The sequence below is a fragment of the Crocodylus siamensis genome, chromosome 7 (assembly GCF_052110815.1).
Source record: "Crocodylus siamensis isolate JL-2025a chromosome 7, ASM5211081v1, whole genome shotgun sequence".
Lineage (NCBI taxonomy): Eukaryota > Metazoa > Chordata > Crocodylia > Crocodylidae > Crocodylus > Crocodylus siamensis.
Window position 1 is genome coordinate 4,615,775 of NC_143401.1, and position 21,960 is coordinate 4,637,734.

The following is a 21,960-nucleotide window of genomic DNA, read 5'->3' on the forward strand; positions in this document are numbered from 1 at the left end:
GTTTGTATGGGATGAGGCACCTCCCCAGCTGCACCCCGCTTTTCAAAATCCTAGATCCACTCATGCCCACGGGAGCTCTCCGAGTTGCACTCGGGCTCCGTGCTGGGAGCAGCACTTCCTCTCCAGGGCAGCGTTTGCCAGCGGCTCGTGGTGCCCGCTGTGCCCTGCATGTGAGAGATGCTTGCTTTACTAAGGGAGGTGCCCTGTGGGCATCTGATCCCTGGGCACACAGGATCCCTTACCCCTGCAGCCTGCCAACAGCAGCCGCCCCGGGGTTTACACGTGCAGGTGGGTGACTGCCCTGGATCCACAGGCCTCATCAGCTCAGTCTGGTTTCCTGCAAGGGCCCCGTGGCTGAGACGTGGGCTTGGTGCATCTCGTTCCGTCCCACGATGCTTGGGATTTACCCAGCTGCCTGCGATTCCAGCCCTGGGGGGTGGATGTGCCCGAATGCACTGGCGCAGCGAGGACTCTTCAGGTACAAACACCACCGTGGGGTGCGGTGCTGTACAGCTGTGGGGAAGCCAGGTGTTGTGTGGCTCCAAGGCCTGCGGCGGTTCCCTGGCACCCTGTGTGAGAGCATCTACATGGTTAGGGAAGTGGCATGCTAGACATCATGTGCCCCATTTTGCTAGGATGGGCGGGTGCAGTCTCTGCAGGTTTTCCAGCCTTTTGTTGCGTGGAGGAGGGAAATGGCATCATGCCCATTTTGCAGCTGAGTAAACCGAGGCACATAGAGCCAAAATTGCCTGGGGTCACCAAGGGAGGTGATGGCCTAGCTAGGAAGAGACCCAGGTCTCTTGAGTCCCAGACCATGAGGTCACACAGCAGCAAAGGACCCCACAGGGGTTGAGGGCAGAGGGTCTTGCAGCCCCGTCCGGGTAAAGCAGGAATGGCGTTTGCTCTCTCTGGGCACTAGATAAGCGAGTGGCTTAGTGTCCCCAAAGCCATCGCAGCACAATATTTCCCCTGCTGCCGTGATAAGCACCGGGCCAGTCTCTGTGAGCCAAGCTCCCGTGGGGTGGGTGCAGCCCGCGTTCCTCCAGGCTGGCTGGGTTGCTGGATGTCCCTTGCAGGGCAGGGCCTGGCTCCTGGCACCAGCCGGCTGGCTTTGGCGGCAAAGCGCGCGGAGCCCGGAGACGCTCCCTGGTATCTGGCCCGCGGCCCAGTGAGCAGCAGGTCAGGAACGGCGGGTAACAAAGCGCCAGTTCTCCCTCCTGCCGGCCGGCTGCTTCCCGCTCCGGGCCTGCGGCTGCTGGGGTGCTGGAGGCGTCCCGCAGAGGAAAGTGTCCCAGCCGGTCTCGCCCGCGGGGTCGGTGCCAGCCCCTTCCCCACCGCCGTCCCCCTCTCCCAAAGCCCAGGTGGGAGCTTTCTCCTCCCGTCGAGCCAGGGTGCAGCTCGCCTCAAGCCGTGGTGCGGAGATGAGCTCTGCCCCCACCCCAGGCTGCTTTGGCCTGGCCACGCTGGCTGCTGGGGGGGCCTTGGCCGGTTTGCTCCGGGGCTGGGGGTTCCCGGGTCGTTCGCCGCGACGCTAAGAGCAGCCCCGCTGGCTATGGCAGGGCGAGAGGGAGTTGCCCGCTCTGTCTGCAGAGGGATGGCTTGCTTAGCCCCGTGACCCGGGTGCCGTGTGAGAAGCACAGCAAGGAGCAGGTGGGCGCAGGCTGGGAGGAGAAAGGAGGCAGAGCGGTGCTGGCCCAGGGGTTGCCCGTGGGTTGCTTGGCCACTGAGTTGCTCTGGGCATGGCGGGATGTCAAGAGGGCTCCCTTTGTGCCTGAGGGTCTCACGGGGCTGCGCCCTGCTTTAGCGGGTGGGGAAACTGAGGCACTGGGGCAGCGAAGTGACGATCCCCAGCCCCCGTCCCGTGCTCGAGCCTTGCACCAAAGAGAAGCTCCCTGGTGCCCGGGCAGGAGGGTGAGCGTGCGAGCGGGGGCCGAGGGGAAGCTGTGCGTAGTCTCCGGGGGGGCGAGCAGCGAGCAGGAAGCAGCAGCCTTGGCACCAGCTCGAGGTGCTGGGCTCAGCCGGCTGGCGGGGGTGGAGTAGCGTGAGCCCGGGCGGGAAAGCCTCTGAGGTTTCGCGGCAAAAAACAATGGCGGGAGGAAGGTCCTTGCACAGCCAGGAGCCGCCCAGAACTTGGCCCCTCGCCCTGGGCAGGGAGCTGTGCCAGGGTCCCGGGGGGAGCTGGCAGCAGCGTATCGGGCCACGTGCATGTGCAAGGCTGTAGGTCAGACCACGCGCGTCCGTCATGCCGCATGCATGTGTGTGTGTGGGGGGGCATCAGCCCACGTGTGTGTCTGTATCTGATTGTGCGTGTGTAGGTGTGTGTGGGGTATCAGGCCGTGTGTCGGCCCCTGCGTATTGTCAGACCATGTGCTTGTGGCACCAGGCTCTGACACCTCACCCACACAAGCGCGTGGCGGGAGCAGCACCCTTTTGCTACCCGCTTGGGTAGCACGAGCCACCACCGCAGGGTCCAGGGCTCCCACGAGCCCCAGGCACCCGCCCTGCGAGCCAGCCCCTTCGCAGGTTGCCTGGCTCATCTGCCGGGACGCCCTGATCGTTCACGCCTTGCACTTCGCCGCCCGGGGGGGAGAAAACTTAGCCGCAGGAGAGGAGACCCCGGGTGTGCTGCTCCCCCGGGCCTCTCCCTTGCTGCCCCGCTCTGCCGCCAAGTCTCCGGCCAGCTCCCGCCCGCCTGCGACCCCAAATCATCCCACTGGTGTTCCCTGCCTGGCCGGGGGCAACTGTCTCTGGCACAGCCCGCGCCAGGTGCTGCACCCGCACGGCGCACGGGCAGACCCCAGCCGAGTCCAGGGCCCCTCCCAGGGTGCCGTACACGACCAGGTCACCTCTTCCGCATACTGGGCTTGCTGGACCGTGGTCTGACCCGTCTTACGGCACTTCTCATATTGTTCTTGCAGGAGATCATGGGATGCCTGGAGAGCACCCTTTGGGCTCAGCCTCCCGGGTCCGGATTTAAGGCCTTGCCCAACGTTGTGCCAGCTGGGTGGGCCAGCTCCCTGGTCCCCGGGGTGTCTGCAGCAGGGACCCATTCCCTCCCTCTGCTTGATAACACCCTGCTGGGAAAAGTTGCTGCCCACAGCAGGAAGCCGTGGCCCCAGTGTCTCCAGTGCTGCCGAGATAGACCCCCAGGCTCTGGGGCGGTGGGTTTCAGCCCACGCAAGGGCTGCAGTGCAATTAGCAGCATTTCCAATTAGTGTCCTGGAGCCCCCTGCCGGCTGGGAGAGGCTCCGTGTCTCACTGCAACCTCACCGTGAGTCAGCAGGGCGCCTGCCCCGGGCGCGCCCGGCTCCAGCCTGCTTCCAGCCGCCTGGGAGGGTAGTGGGGGGACCCCGGGCTCAGGATGAGCGTGTCCCGCTGCAGTGGCCAAGGGAGGATGGGAGCACCTGAGGATGAGGAGGGGGTCTCTGCAGCCGTGCTGCAGGCCGGACGCGCCTGCGGCTCCGGAGCCGGGCGCGCAGAGGCCGAGCCAGAGAGGCCGCCCAGGCCAGCCCGTAAACAGATTAAATGTTATTTTATTTCACACAAAAATGTACAAAAGAACAGGTGGGTGGGGGGTGTAATCATTGTCTATTAAAAATCTAAAAGGGGCGACGGAGCCGTTTCCACCGGCGTTGGCTCGGGGGGGCCGGCAAGAGGGACGCGTGGCCTCATCCTCATCGCCCTCGTCTTCCTGACGAGCGATTCAGACGCAGTGTGTACCCTCCTGGGTCGGGGCTGCCAGCCTGCTCCCCTGCCTTCCCCGTGGCATGCCTGGGGGGCCAGACCACCCCCCGTTCCTGGGATACCCCCTTCCTTTGCCCGGATCTCTAGAGATGGCCATGCCTGATGCTCTTGGGCTGTTGATCCAGGGCCACCCCCTCCCGGCACCCCAGCCCGGTCCCAGCGGGTTGAGAACTGGCCGTCTCGGGTCAGCTCTGGCACGGGGGGAAGAAACAACCCAGCAGCAAGGACCGTGGCAATGCAGATTGCCCCACCGCTGCAGTCAGATGTGGCTGGCAGGGCCTTGGGACTTTATTATTATTATTATTATTATTATTATTATTATTTTTTGCTTCTGTTGTTTGGGTTGTGGGGGGTCCTTCCCCACCTTTTTTTTTTCCCCCTTTCTTTACAAAATGAGGAGGATGATCATGGGTATTTATAGCAACATGGCGACATTAATGTGTTCTGCTGATGCTTGGAAGGTAGCAGCGCTCCGGGCCTGTGCTGAACAGCTCCTGCCCCCGCCCCCCGCCCCCCGGCCCACCGGGCGCTCACTGCAGCAGGGCCCGGATTTGCTTGGAGGTGGTGTCATCATTGAGGTGCCGGGTTGTGTACCTGGAAAAGGAGCAGAGGGGCAGCGAGGGGCTTCGGGGCACAGCAGGGGCTGCCTTGGCCTCCTCGAGCTGTTAAGCCTCCCCCCACGTCGGTGGATGTGGTGGAGAAGCAGCCAGACAATAGGGCAGTCAGAGCACAGCCCCTGGCGTGCGTCCTCGGGGGCTCCGCTACTGACTCGCCAAGTGGCCTTGGGTGAGTTCCTGAAGGCCTCGTTTTCGGAGCTGCTGGGCTTGCGCCTTTGCAGCGGAGCAGGCACTCAATGGCTCTGAAGACAGGGCCGCTTGCCTCCCCGTGACACCCTTTTACTGGCCCTGTGGTATGGAGAGGGGCAAAAGCATCTTGAAAGAGTGTCAAGGGGAGGCTTTTGTATCGCAGGAAGCGCATGTGATGGCCGAAGGAGCTGGTCCACACTAACTAAGACTGCTCTGGGCGTCTATCCTGTACTCCATTTCAAGCCAGGGATCATTTCCGCTGACCGAACTTTGATTCCCTTTTGCAGGAAGCTCCTGCACTTTGAAGTCTCCTGATGCATGCGGGGAGGTCGAGGCACGAGCAGGAAACCCAGGTAAGCAACAGGCTGGGAATTCACCGGGGTCGAGGAGAAGCAAGGCTGGAAGGTTGCTCCGGAGGCCGCGTCTAGTCCAAACCCCTGCCTGAGGCAGGGTCATCCCTGTTCAAACCATCCTACACAAATCTGCCAGCTAGCCCCTTCACAAAATGGCAGTCAGCCCTGACACAGCTCAAGACATCACACCTGCACCTGCCACAGGTCGAGCAGGACAGCCCGGCAGAGTCCTGCTTCTGTGAAACGTTGGCAATGGACACGCAAGAGACCCTGGGAGGCAGGTGCTACCAATCTGAGCAGGGAGTAAAATGCCTTCCTGACTCCAGGTACGGCAACTGGTCTGACCCTGAGCAGAGGGGCAAGACCCTCTAGCCGGGGACCTCTGGGTTTAGGTGCAATAGGAGCATTGGCACGGCCCAGTCAAAATCCCCAGCCTCGGCTGCAGCCAACACCCAGTGCCACTGAGGAAGGCGTAAAAGCACCCTGATGCGTGCAACAGAACGGGGTAGGGGGCAGCCAGCGCAGCCCAGAAGCATGGGAAATACCCCGAGCAGAACAAGGGCACGGCTATGCCTAGGTCACCCCCAACCAACCTCTTCTCGAACACCGCCAGCGATGGAGAGTCACCACTTTCCCTAGGCGTCCCTTCCACAGCCTCCCTGGTCTAACAGCGAAGGCATTTTTCCATCAGGATGGAGACTCCTTTAGGAGAAGACCTTTATCTCGCGAGGTGGGATTTAGTCTAACTGGGGACTTGCACCTAACAAAGAGGCTGCTAATTTCCGGAAAGCTGTTGTGTGATAGAGTCCAGCCACACACCTGACCTGCAGATATTTCCAGAGCCAGTTGCCAGACATACCTAAACCCTAGTCCACCAGACTGCTCGGACATGGAGAGGCTAAGTGACTTGCCCAGGACCTCACAGGGAGTCAGTGGCAGAGCAATATTTGAATGCGTTTCCCTTGGAAAGAGGCCCGAGACCAAGCAGCAACCTGCACAGAGACCCTGAAGAGCCATCAGCTGGCCCCTGCTCCTTGCTCGCTACCTGAGCCGGCTGTGAGGGGAGGAGGACTCTCCAGGCAGCGAAGCAGCTTTGCAGAACAGGTAAGAAAACCTTTGTGGAAAGGCTTGTGTGACCCAAAGCCCCGGGGTCACCCCCCCCCCAACCGCACCGTGTTCCCAGTGCAGAGCGTGTCCTGCTATCGCCGAGTTTCTCTGCAGCACTGGACTTACCTCAGTGCGTTGAGGAGCCCCTCTGTGCTGTTGGACGGCTGCTCTTTCAAGACTTTGATGCATCCTTTCATCTAGCACATTGGGAGAGAGCGTCAGGCTCGGCTGGGTTCAAAGAGAGAGAGCAGGGCGGGGGCAGGGAAGGACCCCCCCCCCAGGGAAGGCACGACCGCTCTCCCTCCTTTCTTTGCTTTCAACCTTTCTTCCTTCCCTTCTCCTGGCTCTGAGCTCTTGTCTTCTCTGTCCCTCTGTATTTAAACTGGGCCACAATGTTCCCAAGATGGCCCTGCGGCCCCTCCGGTGGGACCGCTGGCACGGACGAGGCCCCTTGGATGGGAACCGTCCCTTCCAGCTGCTCTGAGACCAGCCAGGGCACCAGGGAAGCAGCACCCGGGGTGGGAGATGTCTCGTTGGAGGCCTCCCCCAGCGCCGGCTCCTGCTCCATCCCATCCGTTCGCCCTCCTCCACGCGCTACGCATCTCCAGCCCTGCCTGCGGACGACATCTCCGGGTGGGAGTCCTTCCTTGCCGGCACTTGGGTCTGGACTGACCAAGCAGGTTTCCAGACACTGCCAGCGGGCACGGGGGCAGTGAGGGGGTTGCCTCTCCCTGAGGGCTGCCTCGCGGGCGTTTCTGTACGTAGGATGCTAGCTCTGGTAGGCCTGATGGTTTCGAGGCAGAACCATCACCAGGGAAGCCAGGGAAAGTCTCCATCCTGGAGGAGCCATGCATCGGACTCTCCAGGGTGCGACTCCGTGCATGGCTCACCCCAATCACGGTCGTGGTGCCTGGCACAGTGGGATCTGTTCACCCCGCCGGGCTAGGATTAGCCCGGCCTGGATGGATCTCTATGGAGATCAAGTGTCTTGTGTCTGCGTGGGCTCAGATCCAGGGGCAGCTAGCAAGACCACTCAGCACCAAAGCTGTGTCCCGGGGGCCGCCCGTTTGCAGCTTCCCGCTAGGCAGCTTCAACCCCTCCTGTTCCTTTCCGCGCCCGCCCAGCGTCCCGTGCCCTGAGACTCACATCGATTTTGGAGGTCTTTGCGAACGCCCCCACCGGGTGGACGTGATCGTAGAGGATGATGACTCCAACCATCACTCTCATGCAGAAGAGCAGGGTCTCGGTGTTGGTGAACCGGCTCCTGTATTCCCTGAAGCCGACAGAGGGGACATCACAGTGAGGGGCGTTTGTGCAAGGTCAGACCGGCAGCGTCCTTGCTGCTTCTGGTGAGGGGCAATCCCCATGGGGTCGCGGGCAGGGGGACGCTTAGGCTTGGCAACAGCCCTTCCCTTGGGGGACTGCAGGGGCTGCTGGTTCAGAACGACCCAGGGAGCTGGGCTTGGGATTTGTCTCCTTCCTGCTGAGCTTCTTGTCTTTATGGACGTGGGAACAGAGGGCCAGACTGAGCCTCCCAGGCTGGTGGGTCTGGCCAAAGAGCCCGAAAAGTCCTCCGTGCCAGCCCCCGACACAACAGCTCCAAAGCACCAGTGAGAAACCAGCCCTAGAGCACAGCGCGGGCAAAGATCACAAAGCAAGGCCCCACTGATGCCCTGCCGCTGCGGTGGCGGGGAAGTCACGGGGTTCATACGGAGGGTGCTAGGAAGAGGACCGTGCCCCGTGTTCAAGACATGCAAATCCCTCTCTCCCCTTCCCAGTCCTGGCCCATCTGCAGGGGTTACTACAGTACTCGGGTGTGGATGCTCCATGGCTTCATCCTAGCCCTGCTACAGGGAGGGAGAGTCTGGTGACGGTGTGCGGGCCATGGGGGTCCGTTCCCAACAGCCCCCTCCCGACTTCCCCGGGGCGGTTCCACTCCTAGGCATGCACGGCAGAAAGCAGGACTCACGGGGTCTCCAGCATCACCCTGCAGACACACGCCATGGTGCTCAGACAGTCAGTGGTGTCCTCAATCGGGAGAGTCTTGTTCTGAAGGGGGAGGAGGAGAGAGAGAGATGATCCTTGCTGCTGGATGCACTGCAGAGATGCGGCAATGGAGCAGCTCTGCTGCATCCCCGTGCCCCCGAGCATCCCAGCGGTAGGTGCTCCTGCCCATTCTGGTGTTGCCTGCGCTTGGTACTTACAGCCTGTCCCTGAGGACACAGGATTTACATGGAAAAGGATGCCATCGGTGTGCTGGCTTCATAGGGGCCTTCCAAGGCTCCCACCCTACTCTGTCTCCCGGGGTGAGTCTCGGTGGGCCAAGCTCACCGCAGTTCTGTTGACTTCAGTGGAGTCCCACCAGCAGAACTCGGGATATTGTCCCTTGATCTCTCTCTTACCCCATTTCATAGTTTCATCATTTCTAGGGTCGGAAGGGACCTGGGTAGATCATCTAGTCCGACCCCCTGCCATGGCAGGAAAGAGTACTGGGGTCAAACGACCCCAGCAGGGTGTTCATCTAACCTCCTCTTAAAGCCCCCCAGGGTAGGAGCCAGCACCACTTCTCTTGGAAGTTGGGTCCAGACCAGCATTTCTCCTTGCTTTTGATTTTTCCCACCTTCTTTGGAGCTCACTCACCTCAGAGACAAACTTGGTTGTGGCGTTGCTTAGAGTTTTAAGCATGGGTGTAGCCTCTGCGTAGAAGAGAGACATCCTGTTGGCCATTTCATTGTTCACTTCGCTCTCCGCGTCTAGCTGCAGGACATGAAATGAGGATGACTGGCAGCCCATGGGCTGGAAGCCCCTGAGCTCTGCCCAGTCGACCCTACAGGAACGTGTCGAGCAGCCCTAGTCTTGGCATCGCCACGTTTATGTCTTTCTAGCCCGCCACTGGCACAGATGAGCCCAAGCTCTGCGACCCCGTCTCTGAAGCACGAGTGATAACATGGGAAGTATTTCACCCCTTGGATTCTGCCCGCGTCCTGAGGATGTTCCCAAAACATGGGACTTGCCTTGGCTGACTGCTGCCACGTTTGGCCAGCCCTCTTCAGGGATGGGCCCTCACTGCAATGGCATCCTGCAATGGGGGCACTGCCATGCAGAAGTCCTATTGCCGTGCTGTCCTTATCTGGGTTGGACAAACTGCAGCCCAAGTCTCCTTCAGGTTTGTTCAGCCCGAGGAGACATCACCAGACAAAGGGAGTGAACTCCGTTCGTTCTGTGCCTTGCGCTGCAAGAAACCCGTCTCTGCTCCTGCTGCCCTAGACCCCAGTGCTCGGTTCAAGATCCTTATTTCTGCCAAGCACCTTGGGAGAGCATCCAGTGGCCACTGCCAACCTGCAAGGCTTTTTCATTGCATTATTTTAGCACATGATGCGGTTTGTGGCTTTTTGCCCCAAGGGGCAGCAGGGTCAAGACGTTTCATTCTCCATCCTTGGTTGGTGCTTGGCTCCATTCCTACCCTGCCGTGCCAACGTAGCGCAGCTAGTGCAAGGGCCAGCAGCCCCTTACCTGTAAATTGTTAATGCGATTTCGACTGATGGTTCTTCTGTAGTAGCTGAAATCATTCTGGATGGCAGGGTTGGTCATCTGAAGTGGAAGAAGACGAGAGGAGATCTCAGGGACAACCAATGACTTTTGGTAACAGTTCTGTTAGGACTGAACGCTAATAGATCTGAGCCTATTAAATGGCTTTGGATGCAGCTTTCCAGGAGATGCTTCGAAGAAGGAGGGAACAAGGCACCGAGTGGAGTGGAGTGGAGGAAAGCGCCCTGCTAACTTGGGCAGGAACGGCCTAGAGGACTTCATGAAGACCACACCTATCTCCAGGTTCAAAAGGGATGCCTGGTGTGACTCACCCTTCTCCTGTGTCAGGGAACGCGCAGCTAATTCACCAGATGACATTAGCATCCATAGGAAGACCCGGCCAGGGACCGCCAACTCCCCCAATGATCTGCTCTGACGGGATGGCGTCAACCTGGGCGCCACTGACCCCCCGCAGGAGATTACGAACGCCTGCCGCACACCTCACCTTCTCCCACCCAGGCGGCAATGTGAAAGGCCTCGTGGTACCTTGAGCTCGTCGAAGCTGAGGGTGAAGTGTAGGATTTCTGCAAACTGCTTTGCTAGGGCTTGCTCTCTCTCCAGGTGCTGAGTCGGGGCGTAGGGCGGGCTGGTCAGGGCCTCCAGCAAGCTCCGCAGAGCGTTTTCTGGGAACGGAGGAGAGGGAAGTGGTGCCGCATTGTAGGCTGCGTGGTCACCAGCTCGCCCAGCCCAAACCCCCGGCCCCTCCTCGTGCCCGGCTGGCAGCAGGTTTGATTCCCGCTCACCGAGACGGAGAGAGAACTCGTAGAAGCGCTTCAGCTTTGCCACCAAGGGGCACACGGCGTTCCAGGCTTTCTCTTGGAGCTGAAGATCATTGGGATTTTGGATGGCCTGCGGAGACGCGAGAAGACGAAACCCCCCGTCGGAGCCTGCCCTGCTTCCTGGCTTTCCCGCCAGCCGGAGCAGGCCCGGCAGTGGGGTCTACCTCTCTGATCTCCAGTCCCGCGCCGGTGTAGGACTGCAGCTCGGCCAGGATGGTCTGTGCCTCCTCCAGCACCGCGTTGACCTGGTTCCACACGGCCGTCTCCGCCTCCGTGGGTTGAGCATCTGCGTGGAGAACCGCCCCCCCGGAAAAGGCAGCGTTTCAGAGCGGGCTTCCAGCGCGGCTGGGTCCCCCAGCAGCCTCGGAGCCAGGGAAATGGGCCGGCGTGTCTGGGGAGCAGGGGGGAGATGGAGAAATCCCCCTCCCTCTGTCCGGGGGCACGAGATGTGCTAAGGGGGAGAGCGCGTCCCCCCGGCGAGGCCGCGCCTTGGCACGTGGCATGGCCCAGCCGTGGGGCCCGGTGCCAGAGCTCGTGGGGCACTGCCCGTCAGGTGTGAAGTTTCTCGAGTCCTGGCTGGGCTCTCTCGGCTGGTCCCTGCTCACGCCCTGGGGGCTCCAAACAGAAAATAAAACACGGGGGACAAACCGTGGAGGAATGGGACTGAAGAAAGGGGTCCTGCTGAGAGCCCCCCCCACCGGGAGAGGAAGCCTCCATCGTCTCGGCCCGCTCCCTCCTTCCCCTGGCTCGCTCCCCAGCCGAGGGAGGGGTCCAGGACCCCCTTCTCAGGGGCTCAGCTTGGATCCCATGGAAAGCCCAGAGCAGGTCCTACTGGGCTCAAGGGAGGTGCAGCACATAACACCGGGGGAAGGTGAGACGGGAAGCGCGTCTCCCCTCGGGGATCGGGCCGAGCTCTGCCTGACGGGGCCCTGCTCCAGCCGGCCAGGATCCTTGATCCTCGCCGCAGCCGTTCTTCCCTGGGCAGGGCTGCAGACCAGGACTCGGCTTGTCTGCACAAGCGGGGATTTGCTGTTACGGCTCCCCGGGCAAAGTCGTCCCAGCAAAGCACGCTGGTGGCACAAGGGCTCTGGAGTCTCTGCCCCTGTCCACATGGTTCAGAGATTCGTGGAAGTTAGGGGCTGGAGGTCATCGGGTCCGGCCCCGCGCTCAAGGCAGGGAAGCCTGCTGGGGTCAGACGGCCCCGGCGAAGCGTGCCTCTAGTCACCAGGATGGCTCTGTCGGCTACGGGGGAGGTATTTTCCCAGGCGTCTGCGTGGCCCGGCTAGCCCCAGTCGCGCCCATGCTAAGTGCTTTGTGCGTGCAGAAGTGTCAGCAAGCGTCGCAGCGCGAGCACACGTCTACCAGCAAAGCGGGGCTTGTCCCAGGGTAACGTATTCCCGTGTGCCAGTGTGACTGCAGCTACACGAGGCAGCAGCACAGCTCCCAGGCAGGACCCCCCGCCCCCTCCCCACTCCTGGCTGGCAGAGCTGTGCCAGGAGGAGCCTGCCATGGTCTCTCTGAGCCCGTGCCAGGGCCGGGGGGCTTCTGGAGGCAGAGGGATGTTCAGGACACCGGCTTCTGGTCGGACCACGGTGTGCTTGTCTGTGCGGTTTGGGCACAGCAATAATCAGCAGAGACCAAGGATGCCTGATATGGGTTGAGACTGCTCTGGGGAGAACTGCGTCTTACCCGCAGCTCCGAAAACCCCAGGCCGTTGCTCTGACTGCCCTGTGGGAAACTGGCCTTTTGAACCCATTACAAGGACCCGATGCGAGGGAAGGGAGGATGCCAACCCGGGCGGCGAATGGCCCAGCGAGAACAAGTGTTTCCGGGACGGGGGAAGGTGGGGGAGGACAAATGCTACGGGAGATATACTGATCCGGCAACTCAAAATGACGTGAACGTGAAAAAAACCAACACAAAAAAAAAAAAAATTAAAAAAGACCCAAATCAACAGAATAAAAGGAAAAGAAAGGAAAATAAAAATCCCATCTCACTTTCAAAGTCAAGGAAAAAATTAGGGCCTTGGTCAAGCTCGTTATAAGTCAACACTTTAAGAAGGTTCCCCATGTGACACCTGCAAGAGAAGAGACAAGAGGGAAAAGCGTGATGGGTAGTGAGGTGGCGGGCATGGAGGAGGCAGTGGCAGCACTAGACCGAGAGCACCGTCCGGCGGCAGGAAGGACCCCCTGGTCGTGGAAGCACCCCGATCGGTGGCTGGTGGTGACCCCGTCCCCGCCTGAATCCTTGTGACCGCACGTGAGACGCGCCGCTTCGCCGGCTCCGTGCCCAAGGCAGCGGGCCAGGCAAGGTTAATAGCTGCGCATCTCAGTGACCGGCACCGGAGGCTTGTTCGAGCCTCCTCCCCAGATCTCTCTGGCGGCTGGGCCCAAATGTGGCTCGTGTGAGGACGCCCCTACGGTCTCTTCCTGCCCTGGATGGAGGTGAGCGCTGGCTGATGGGACGGGTGACCGACAGGAACAAGCAAAGCGAGGGAGGGAGCCGCTGTTCTCCAGGAATTAGGGCAAATTGTGTGGCCAGTCCCAGGGCGCCCTGCAGCCCCACCGCTGTTGGCTGGGGTTATCCAGTTGCATCTCCAAACCAGCTCGGGGAGGCATGTAGGGAACAGGGTGCTGGGAGCCTGGGCTGTCCACCTGCACCCCCACCCACGACCGTGTGGGTGCGAACTGCAGCGTGGCTGGGACCATAACCGTGTCCTGGAGCAAACCCCAGCCCTCGAGGCGGCAGCAGCAGGGTGCAGGGCCCAGCTGGCCTGCTAGAACGAGGGGCACCCCTGAAATGAGTAGGTGACAGGCTGGAAACTAAGAAGAGAGAGGATTTTTTTTTTCGTGGAGTTTGTTGCCACAGGAGGCGGTGGAGGCAGCTAGCGCAGCCAGGTTAAAAAGGGAACCGGATAAATTCGGGGCTGGTGGATCTCGTAATGGCCATTGAACAGAACAACTGGAGATGTTTCCTCTGGCATTTCTAACCCAAGACATGGAAGGGAATAGGGGATAACTTTCTCTAGAGTATCTGGCACGATGCTCGTGCCGGAGACAGGACGCTGGGCAGGGTGGATCACTGCTCTGATCCAGTGTGGCGTGTGCTGTGTTGTAGGGGACCGGCTACAGAGGCAACCAGGAATAGCGGCTCGAAAGGGCGACCTTCGCAGGACTGTCAGTTCCTCTGTGCAGGCGGCACCGCAAGCGCTTCAGAGCTCTCTGGGGGCCTATTTTGGGATCTCCTGGGCCATAGCTGAGAGGCTGTGGTGAGCTAGGCCCTTGCGTCTCCTCCCCTGCTTGCAGGCTGCTGGGTGTGAGCCGTGCTGCTCTCAGGCTATTTTTACACCCCTGGGGTTTGATGCTCCTCTGTGACTCTGAAAGTGCTTCCCGGGGCGGGTGGGGAGAGGCAGCCGGTGACGTCTGTCCTGCTCGCTCTGCTCTGCAGCCTGGTGCCGAGAGACTCTCGCCCGGGGCTGGCTCTGGTACCGGTAGCGGCCCAGCCACGAGAGCCTGGAGCCCGCCGGGAGCTCGCTCCCCTTCCCTCGGAGCTGGACTGCTACTGCATTGCCCCCGTGCAGCTCGGGTGCCTTTGCAGGCTCCTTGGCAGCTCTGGCCGGGCTCTTGACCCCGCTCCCCTCAGCCCAGCTGGATTTTTGGCATGGTCTTTTGGAAGTGATCCCAGACTCCCTCTGCTCTTCCCACATCGCCTTCCCCCACCTCGCACCTGCCGCCTGTTCCCTGTCCCGGGTCCTACTCCGTCTCCCCTCTGGGACCTCCCTCACCTCCCTGCTCCTAATTCTCTTCCTCTGCCATCCCTTTCCGAGCAGTGCAGCGCGAACCCAGGGCTGCGCTGACCCTGGTGTAAGCCAGGCCCTGCTCCCCTAGTAGAGAGCAGCCTCTGCCGTACTGCTCCGGCGACAAGGGCCGCTTGGCTCCTGACAGCAGCGGGGTATTCCCTGCAGCATGTGTCCAGAGGCTTCGGGGAGGAGGTTACAGGTGTGGGGGAATGGCGGCTGCACGGCCCTGGCGATGACCCCTGGTCCCTGCTGTCTTGTGGGAAAGCACTGCCTTGCCGACTCATGCCCATCACCTCTGCTCATCCGTCACACCCAGACAGCAGGGACCCCTGCCCCCGGACCAGACGCCCGCCAGCACCTGGCCAGGCCAGCTCGGGGAGCTCTCGTGCACTAGAGAGCTAATATGCCTCCGCTTACGCGTCCCAGGGCTCTGGGAGCGGGGGCCGGGGTCCCTGCAGGCTTCTGCAGAGACTGCAAATGCCCGCGTTCAGGATGCCCCTCCAGGCCTCACGGACAAGGGGCACAGCCACCCTCGGGGCTGCCGGGCGAGTCTGAGACCTCCGGCATCCCCTCCGGGGGAGAGCTTTCCGCTCCCCGCTGCGTCCCTGCTGGGGTGGAGATGGGATGGGATGGGCGGCAGGGGCAACCGGGTAAGAGGGCCTCTTTGCATCCTTCCCTGCACTGGCATTCAGAGACCGTCTCCTCTGGCCCGGGAGGTGGCCCCGTCCCAGCCCCGGGATGTGACAGAGGCTGATGAGGCCTGGGTGTCCCCCCCACCCCACCTTGCAGCATGTGAATTTATCCTTCTCTTTCGAGAGCAGCGGCTCCTCCCGCCAGCAGCCACAGAAATCCCCCCGCCCTGAGCACGGGACTTACTTTCGAAATCCAGGAAAAAATGAGGACAGTTTTCTAAATCTTTGCCCAATACCTTTATCAGGTTGCCCATGGCCAGCAGACCTGAGCGAGAGAAACACAACAGTGTGCAGCAGCGCAAGCAGGAGAGGAACAGCGCGACCCGCGCCCGCCCCTGCCCTCGCAGGCTCCTCGCGCCTGCCTGAGACCCCTGCCTGGCCCACCCGCTGGCGGACTTACCTGCGAGTGCCCGGCGGGTGGGTCGTCCCTCTCCAAACACCTCCGCGTCTGCTCTCCTTCCCTCCCTTCCCAGCTAGGGGCTGTGGGGCGTGCTAGCAGGTGAGAGGCAGGCGAAGCCAGGCATGTCACGGGCCGTGGCACGGCGCGTCCCCGCGGGCTGCGTGCGCCCCCCTCGCGCTCCGGGGATGTGTGTGTACGCGGAAACGCGACTGCTTCCCCCCGCCCTGACACATACTTCTGTTTTTCTATTTTGGAGGCTGGAAGGGAAGCGGCGAGCTTATACTGCGCCTCGTGCTTCCTGTGCGAGCTGCCGGCTGCCTCGCCACCCCCCGAGCCTTTCTCCTTATCCAGAGCAGCGGCTGGAGCCCGCCGGCCTCCCATGCAGGCGCTCACCTCTGCTCTCTCCCACTTGCTTGGGGCTTGGTCTGCTGGCGGTTTGAAAACCCTGCAGGAGGGCAGAGCTCCCCCCTAGAGCCCAGCCAGCAGTCCGGCTGGGCCTGGAAAGCCCCTGCCCCTGTAAGCACAGAGACTCTGCACTTCCCCAGGCAGCTTCTGGGAACCCGCATGGCACGGTTCCACGAAGGAACCGGGGCCAGGCTGGCCATCTCCTCGGGGCCCACGCTGACTCCAGGCGCTCAAGGCACTGCTCTTTATGGGCTGTTATCCTCCCCCGTCAGGGGCGGGGGACGTGAGAGGCGAAGTAACTTGCCCAGGGTTACCGAGCAAGTCGGTGGCAGAGCCGGGAGCTCTCCTGACTCCCAGGCGTGGTCTCTCTTCCCCTTGGCAGGGCTGCTCCTTGCCCGAGCCACCTTTGGGACCTGCCCAGTTCAAAGGGTGCGGCGCTGACCGACCCAGAGGGACCCTAGCGTGACTTTGCTTGGCAATGTAGAGGCGGAGAATAATCCTGTCTCCAGCGAGAGGGCAGCCCTGCAGCTGGCAGGCTGCGGGTCTATCGGCCGAGGCGTCGGCGCTATTGTGTGAGGCGCTGGTGAGGCCTCGCCTGGACATGGGTCTGGTCACCCACAGTCAAGAAAAATACGTTCAAGCTAGAGCTAGCACAGAAGAGGGCTGGGGGGAGGCTCGGGCCTGGGAGCCAGGCTCAAAGAGAGCGAGCTCCAGGAGCGTTGCCTTGTTGGGCCTAGAAGCCAGGGGCTGGGTGGGGACAGCCTTAGTGTCTACAAAGGCCCCGGGGAGGGGAGAGCACGTGCTGCTCATGAGCACCGCTGGTGTCAGAACAAATGGGAATAAACTAGCCACGGATTCAATCCAGGCTGGGAGCTAGTCGCCACGCGCGGGAGGGTCTGGACGACACTGGAAGTGGTGCCAGGCCAGTGCCTGAATGGGACTGCACGACGCGGTGCCTGTTATGATGGCAGCAGGCTGGATCACCAGTGCTTCCCCTAGTGGAAGACCCTAACCCTCCTCCCACTGCAAAGAGACCCCCGTGAGGTCACAGCCCAGGGTCTCATCCTCTCCCTGTCCATTTGCTGTCTTAATTTCCCTCTTCCCCAGGCATTGCCTGCGGCAGGGACCCCAAGGCCCTGGGTTCCCTTTATACTCAGGGGGCATCTCGATGCTCTGCCCTACGCAGGCAGACACTGGACCAGCTACGGACAGGGCACTGGGGCCCCTGCTGTGCTGCTCACTATGGTGTTTCAGCTGGGCACAACCAGGCCTAGAGCCAGCACTTCTAGGGAACTTCCTAATTTCTGGGCCCGTGGTGCAGAAGGGAGCTCTTCCTGAAGCGACTCAGGCAGCTGGGAGCAGGGTTTCTGCTGCTTCCCCTCCGGCAGCGTTCAGTGCAATGAAAACACGTTGTCCACATGTCTAGGCATCGCTTGCTGCCAGCATGGGGCTTGAGGGCACTCCACCCAGCGCCCGTACCCTGCATCTCCTGCTGGACCTAGGCTACCTGCGAGCTCCCCGGCGGTAAATGCCCTGTCTAGCGCAGAAGCCGTCTGCGTGGCTGTGAGTTGGGCGTCTGTTGTCTTTACCTTGGTTTCTGATGCTTCAGTGACCTCTATGGCAGGAACAGGGGCTGTATAATACTCATAAATCACTTCATCAGCTGGCAGAAACCTGCAGAGAGAAGGAGACACAGGGCATCACTGGAGGCTTCCAAGTTTAGACCATCCGCCTGAGCTAAGCAGTTCCCATCCAACCTGCTGGTGGTGGTGGAGGGGTGCCCTTGCTAGACCCCGGTCCCCAGCTTTGCTGTGGGAGCACCACAGAGCCCTGCTGGGGTGCCCATAACCTTCCTGGAGGAAGCTAAGAGGTTACCCGCCCAGGGGTCAGCCCCGAGCACCATATCTGACAACCCCATCGCCCCCCGTTGAGACGACGGGCAGGGATGGCCGAGCCCGCCGGGACGTGTCTCTCTCCAGGCTCAACTTTGCCGTCCTCACAAAACCCTTCAGGGGACTGGACGGGCTCGTTTTCCTGCGGTGCTTTCCTATCAGCTCGTTAAATGGCACTGGCTACCTGCGGCCCAGGGCGAAGGGAACCGGAGGTAGCGGCTTCATTGATGGCTCCCTTGCTAGGACTGAAACGCCATCTGCAGAAGGACTGAATCGCTCTGCCAGCGCTATAACCACCGGCTCTCCTGCAACAGCCCAGAGGGCTGCGCTTTTCCAGGTTGCAGGGCTGCTGCCTCAGTCTGTCGCTCGCTGTGAGACGGGACAAGAAGGCGCTGTAGCCTGGAGCACCGGGAAGGAAGGCCCCCGCGCCCTTGCATTTGGACTCGGTGCCTCCGATCTGCTTGCCCAGCTAGTTTCTCCAAGGTGCCATTCACGAGCGGTCAGCACAGGAGCCAAGAACGCCTGCCTCGGCAGGGAGACGTCGCTGCTCATGCCCCAGCGGTTAGCGGCCGGCCTGGCACTGCCCAGTACCGTGCCCTTCTGGTAACAGTCGGGCATCTTGAACTAATTGTGCCCGGCAGGCCGACGCTGTGCTGGGAGAAGTGGATACAAACCTCTCTTGCTTTTGGTTTTCCTGCAGGTTTACGGCTTCTCAGCATTGCCGGGTGCCTTAGGTTTGGTGGGAGCACAGCTGAAACCAGCAGGTTCAGCCCAGCTGCCAACAGAAACCTCTGGTGACCAAGTGCGGTAGCAAAGCACTGGCTCGCTCTGGGTCCCGGTGGGTGTTACCAGCCTCGGGGGGCAGGCGATGATTGCAAAAACACAAGCCAGAATCTCTCCTTATCAGCATGACAGGCTCGAGTCTGCGCTGGGAATCAGTAACCCAAGGAGGGCCAGAAGGCAGCCATCTCCATGGGCGGGGAGCTTCAAAGCTAGATCATGATAAGTTAAATGTCAGCCCTGCTGAGCATTTTGGCAGAAACATCTAGCTGCTTCGGGGCTGTGGGTGGACGCTGGCTTGTCCTCCTGGGATTGCTATCAAATGATCCCCTCCTGGACCCCTCTGGCAGGGATCCGTTGAGTCTCAGCAGCGTGGGATGAACGTCGGGCCTGAAACAAAGCTTTGAATGCATTGCTCTGTGGTGCTCAGCACCGTGGGGGAAAGCCGGCCGATTCTCTTTTGCTTCCCCCTTCCACTCTTGCTTGGCATTATTACGGCTTCCTGCACTCGACGACGACGGTGCGCTATCGCGGCGTGCTTGCCCCTTAGGTGCAAGACTCCCCCCCCGATCTTCTGCTTAGAGGGAGTTTCCCACCCCGGTGCGAGGCGCCGCGTTCCTGGCTCGTAGGATGGGAGAGAACAAAATCTCAGAGACGCCTTGGCACCCTGGGGCGCCGCAGAGGAGAAAATGCTAAGTGACCCAAATAGAAGAACTAAAGATCTACTCTTGGCACCGTCCTATCGCACAGAGCAAACCGCTGTGTAACGAGGCAGAAATGCCCCGATCCTCAGCTACGTCCTGTCCGGCTCGGGGCGCAGAGGTGCCTCGCACGGCCGGCAGACGGGCTGGGCTGCAACGAACCACTAGTTCTCTCTGGAGCTCCCCACACGCCGTCCGCGTGAGGCCGAGCGAGCGTGCGGAGCTCGAGCCCTTGGGTTTAAGGAACTGCCCAGAGCCATAAGAGTGACCCGCTCCCTCTCCTGGGGCACAGGCAGAGACGCCAGGCAGGCTGCTAGCGGGGCGCTGGGTTGCGGAGCTAGGGCACGGGCTTAGAGCTCAGGCTTTCTGGGTTCGTTCCAGTCCCGGACACGAGATCCCTTTCCCTGCCCAAGCCACAAAGCCAATAGTACTTCTTTTCTCCTACATTTTCTCTACCTCAGCTGCAAACTCCTTAGGGCCAGAGTTCTCCCATACTACGCGTGTGCGCCGTGCCCCGACTCACTGCAGCCCAGCCCTGGCCGCAGCCTTTGGGAGCTGCAAATAGTAATGATTTTTAAATCATTTCCATTTGGAAAAATCCATGGTATATTCACTCTGTAGGGGAGCATGGGGCGCACGTACTGAATTGCAGCCGGGAAGCATAGCTGTCTTCTCTGTTTTTTCTCTGTCTCTCCCCTGTTGCACTTGAGCTGAGTTTCAAACTTCATCTGTAATATAATGGATGGGCAGAGGGGGAATGCAGCCTGGAGGATAGATAGTAACTACAGCATCTTTCCTGGTGGAAAAGGATAGGGTTGGGATCCATCAGAAGCTGGGAACTAGGTTTTCTGGACACACTCTTCTGTGTGTCATTATCCTTAAATGCCAAGGAAAAATAGCTCTGGGTTTGTACGGCACCTGACACAGGGATCCGGGCCCGTGTGCATGCAGCAGCAATGCAAGTGGAGAAAAATGAGCTGCTGCAATAAAGCTGGGGGCACTCTGTGTTCATTAGAGTTGGTACACGGACCATTTATGTTTTGTCGGGAATTTTTTCCCCTTCCAGATTGACTGCCGGAGAAGCGTGCTGGAGTCTGGGCTGTCTCGGCGACTCCTCAGCCATCTCCTTCAGCCGGCGAGTTCAACCGATGTCTCTCTGCAAACCCCCCAAGCTGGCTCTTTCTGTTTTGTATCTCACCCGTGGGAGCAATGACTCTGCCCTTGGGAACAGCTGCACCCTTCTCTTGATGGGGTAGAGCCCAGCTCACCCTCCGCGGGCCTGCAGGGTGGCGCGAGGAGTGGCACGAAAGGCCCTTTTGCTGCCACCAGCAAAGGCTGAGGGGCAAGGTGCTGCTTTTACACAGTCCCTTCTTTTGGCCTGGCCCCGCCACCCTGCCAGCCAGATCTCCCACTTGGGGCTGGGGGTCCTCACTCCCGTCGTGGTGATGCCCCTTGGCGTCCTGACGGGCACGGTTTGTGCAGGGCTTTCCACGAAGGCACCCGAGCCGCATCCCTCGTGGGCAGAGTGGCCTTGCTCCCAGCGTCTCTGTCCCTTATTTGCCTCTATTGCTCTTCATCGCCAGGCTTCGGCGGTATTTGGACGCCGTCCAGCCCTCCGTGGAGGACTCCGTGCCTTGTTACTATCAGCTTTGCCAGCGCTCCAGGCTGACATCTGAGCAGAAGCCTTCTGGGGGAGGACGGCGCTCTATCGCATCATAATATTTAGCTTTCCCCTCCTGTAAACTCACTAGCCAGCTCATCCCCGCAACAGCCGCGGAGATGGGCTTCGTTGGACGGGAGGAGAAGGAGGGCAAGCAAGCAGCACCAAGGCGGCAAAGGGGCTTGCCTGAGGACACCGAGTGAGTAAGTGGCACAGTTTGAGTTCCCGCTCCCCTCCACCCGCTTGTTCCCCTCGGGCTGTGCTGGGAGAGGCGCTGGCACGTCCCTCCACCTCTCCCCAGCCAGACCTCTCTCTTACGAGGCAGCCTGTGCCCTCAGCAAAGCCACCCGGTTTCAGAGGGACACAGCTCACGGGCTGCAGAGCAGTCTGGGCCCGGGGCGTCACTCGGGCTTTGGCTCCTCGGCGCTCCCGAACTGTAGCGGCTGGGCTTGTTCCCCCTCAGCCTGGTGCCTGCGTGGCTTTCCACTCCTTGCCCCGCTTGGGTGTCCTGGGCTGTCTGGCACTGCCCTGACCACAGGCGTGGATCTTGCTAGGACTTCGACTTGGGCTGTCTGGGTTGGACCCTCTCAGGCAGCCCCGGCCCCGGCCCCTGGTCTGGATTATCCTCGGATCCACGCACTTGTCTCTCCCTGCTCCTCCAAGCCGCCTGTGACCCGGTCTTTACGGCCTCGCCTCGCAACCCGGCTACCGAGTTAGCTCGGTGAGAGGCAGCCGGCGGAGAGGTGGGAGGGAAGGCTTGCCCCCGCTGTCCTGCTGAGCTACTTTCCTCCCCTCGCCGGGAGATCCCTCGGGTCGGGCAGCACTGAACCAAGCTCCTGCTGTTCCCACCCCCGAGCTCCCCGGATGCCCTTCTTTTTCTTGCTCGCTTCCTCCGCTCTGTACCCCGGGAGAGTCTGGGTCTCTAGCTCGCTGCCAGGAGCTGATAGCAGGATTCCCTCTCCAGCCTGCTGCCCTGCGGTGGTGAGAAGTGCCTCCTCCCTGCCCCACAGCACCCAAAGCCAGTTTAGTCATTTATTGGGTTTTCCACATCTGCACGAACTGACGGTCTGATCGAATGCTGGGGCTAAACAGAGCCCCGGGAGTAACGCCACGCTGGTCCGGGCAGGTTTGGGCCAGGCATCTATCTCTGGCTCCTGCCTGAACTCCTATTACGGTATTATCCGAGCACCTCGGACGTTTCGATCTTCACGACGCTCCTCTGAAATCGGGACGTTCTGTTATCCCCTTCCGCAG

The 21,960-nt window shown here is 60.9% G+C and overlaps 1 protein-coding gene across 7 annotated transcripts in view; it reads right to left on the reverse strand.

Annotated features, from left to right (window-relative positions):
- Positions 1 to 3,527: 3,527 nt before the first annotated feature.
- LOC149859358 (CYFIP-related Rac1 interactor A-like) overlaps positions 3,528 to 21,960 on the reverse strand; it is a 31,339-nt gene continuing 12,906 nt past the window's right edge. Inside the window, exons 2-14 of one of the 7 annotated variants that reach the window (XM_090057309.1) lie at positions 17,263 to 17,347; positions 15,269 to 15,360; positions 15,053 to 15,133; positions 12,375 to 12,454; positions 10,542 to 10,663; positions 10,342 to 10,447; positions 10,085 to 10,221; positions 9,524 to 9,601; positions 8,651 to 8,767; positions 7,980 to 8,059; positions 7,157 to 7,283; positions 6,137 to 6,207; positions 3,529 to 4,338 (exon numbers count right to left, since the gene is read on the reverse strand). In XM_090057309.1, coding sequence (XP_089913435.1) covers positions 4,275 to 4,338; positions 6,137 to 6,207; positions 7,157 to 7,283; positions 7,980 to 8,059; positions 8,651 to 8,767; positions 9,524 to 9,601; positions 10,085 to 10,221; positions 10,342 to 10,447; positions 10,542 to 10,663; positions 12,375 to 12,447 — 975 coding nt within the window. In that variant the 5' untranslated portion in view covers positions 12,448 to 12,454; positions 15,053 to 15,133; positions 15,269 to 15,360; positions 17,263 to 17,347 and the 3' untranslated portion in view covers positions 3,529 to 4,274. Of the gene's footprint in view, positions 4,339 to 6,136; positions 6,208 to 7,156; positions 7,284 to 7,979; positions 8,060 to 8,650; positions 8,768 to 9,523; positions 9,602 to 10,084; positions 10,222 to 10,341; positions 10,448 to 10,541; positions 10,664 to 12,374; positions 12,455 to 15,052; positions 15,134 to 15,268; positions 17,237 to 17,262; positions 17,348 to 21,960 lie in introns of those variants that run through there. The other 6 variants (XM_090057305.1, XM_090057303.1, XM_090057307.1 and 3 more) reach the window with 6 other exon arrangements.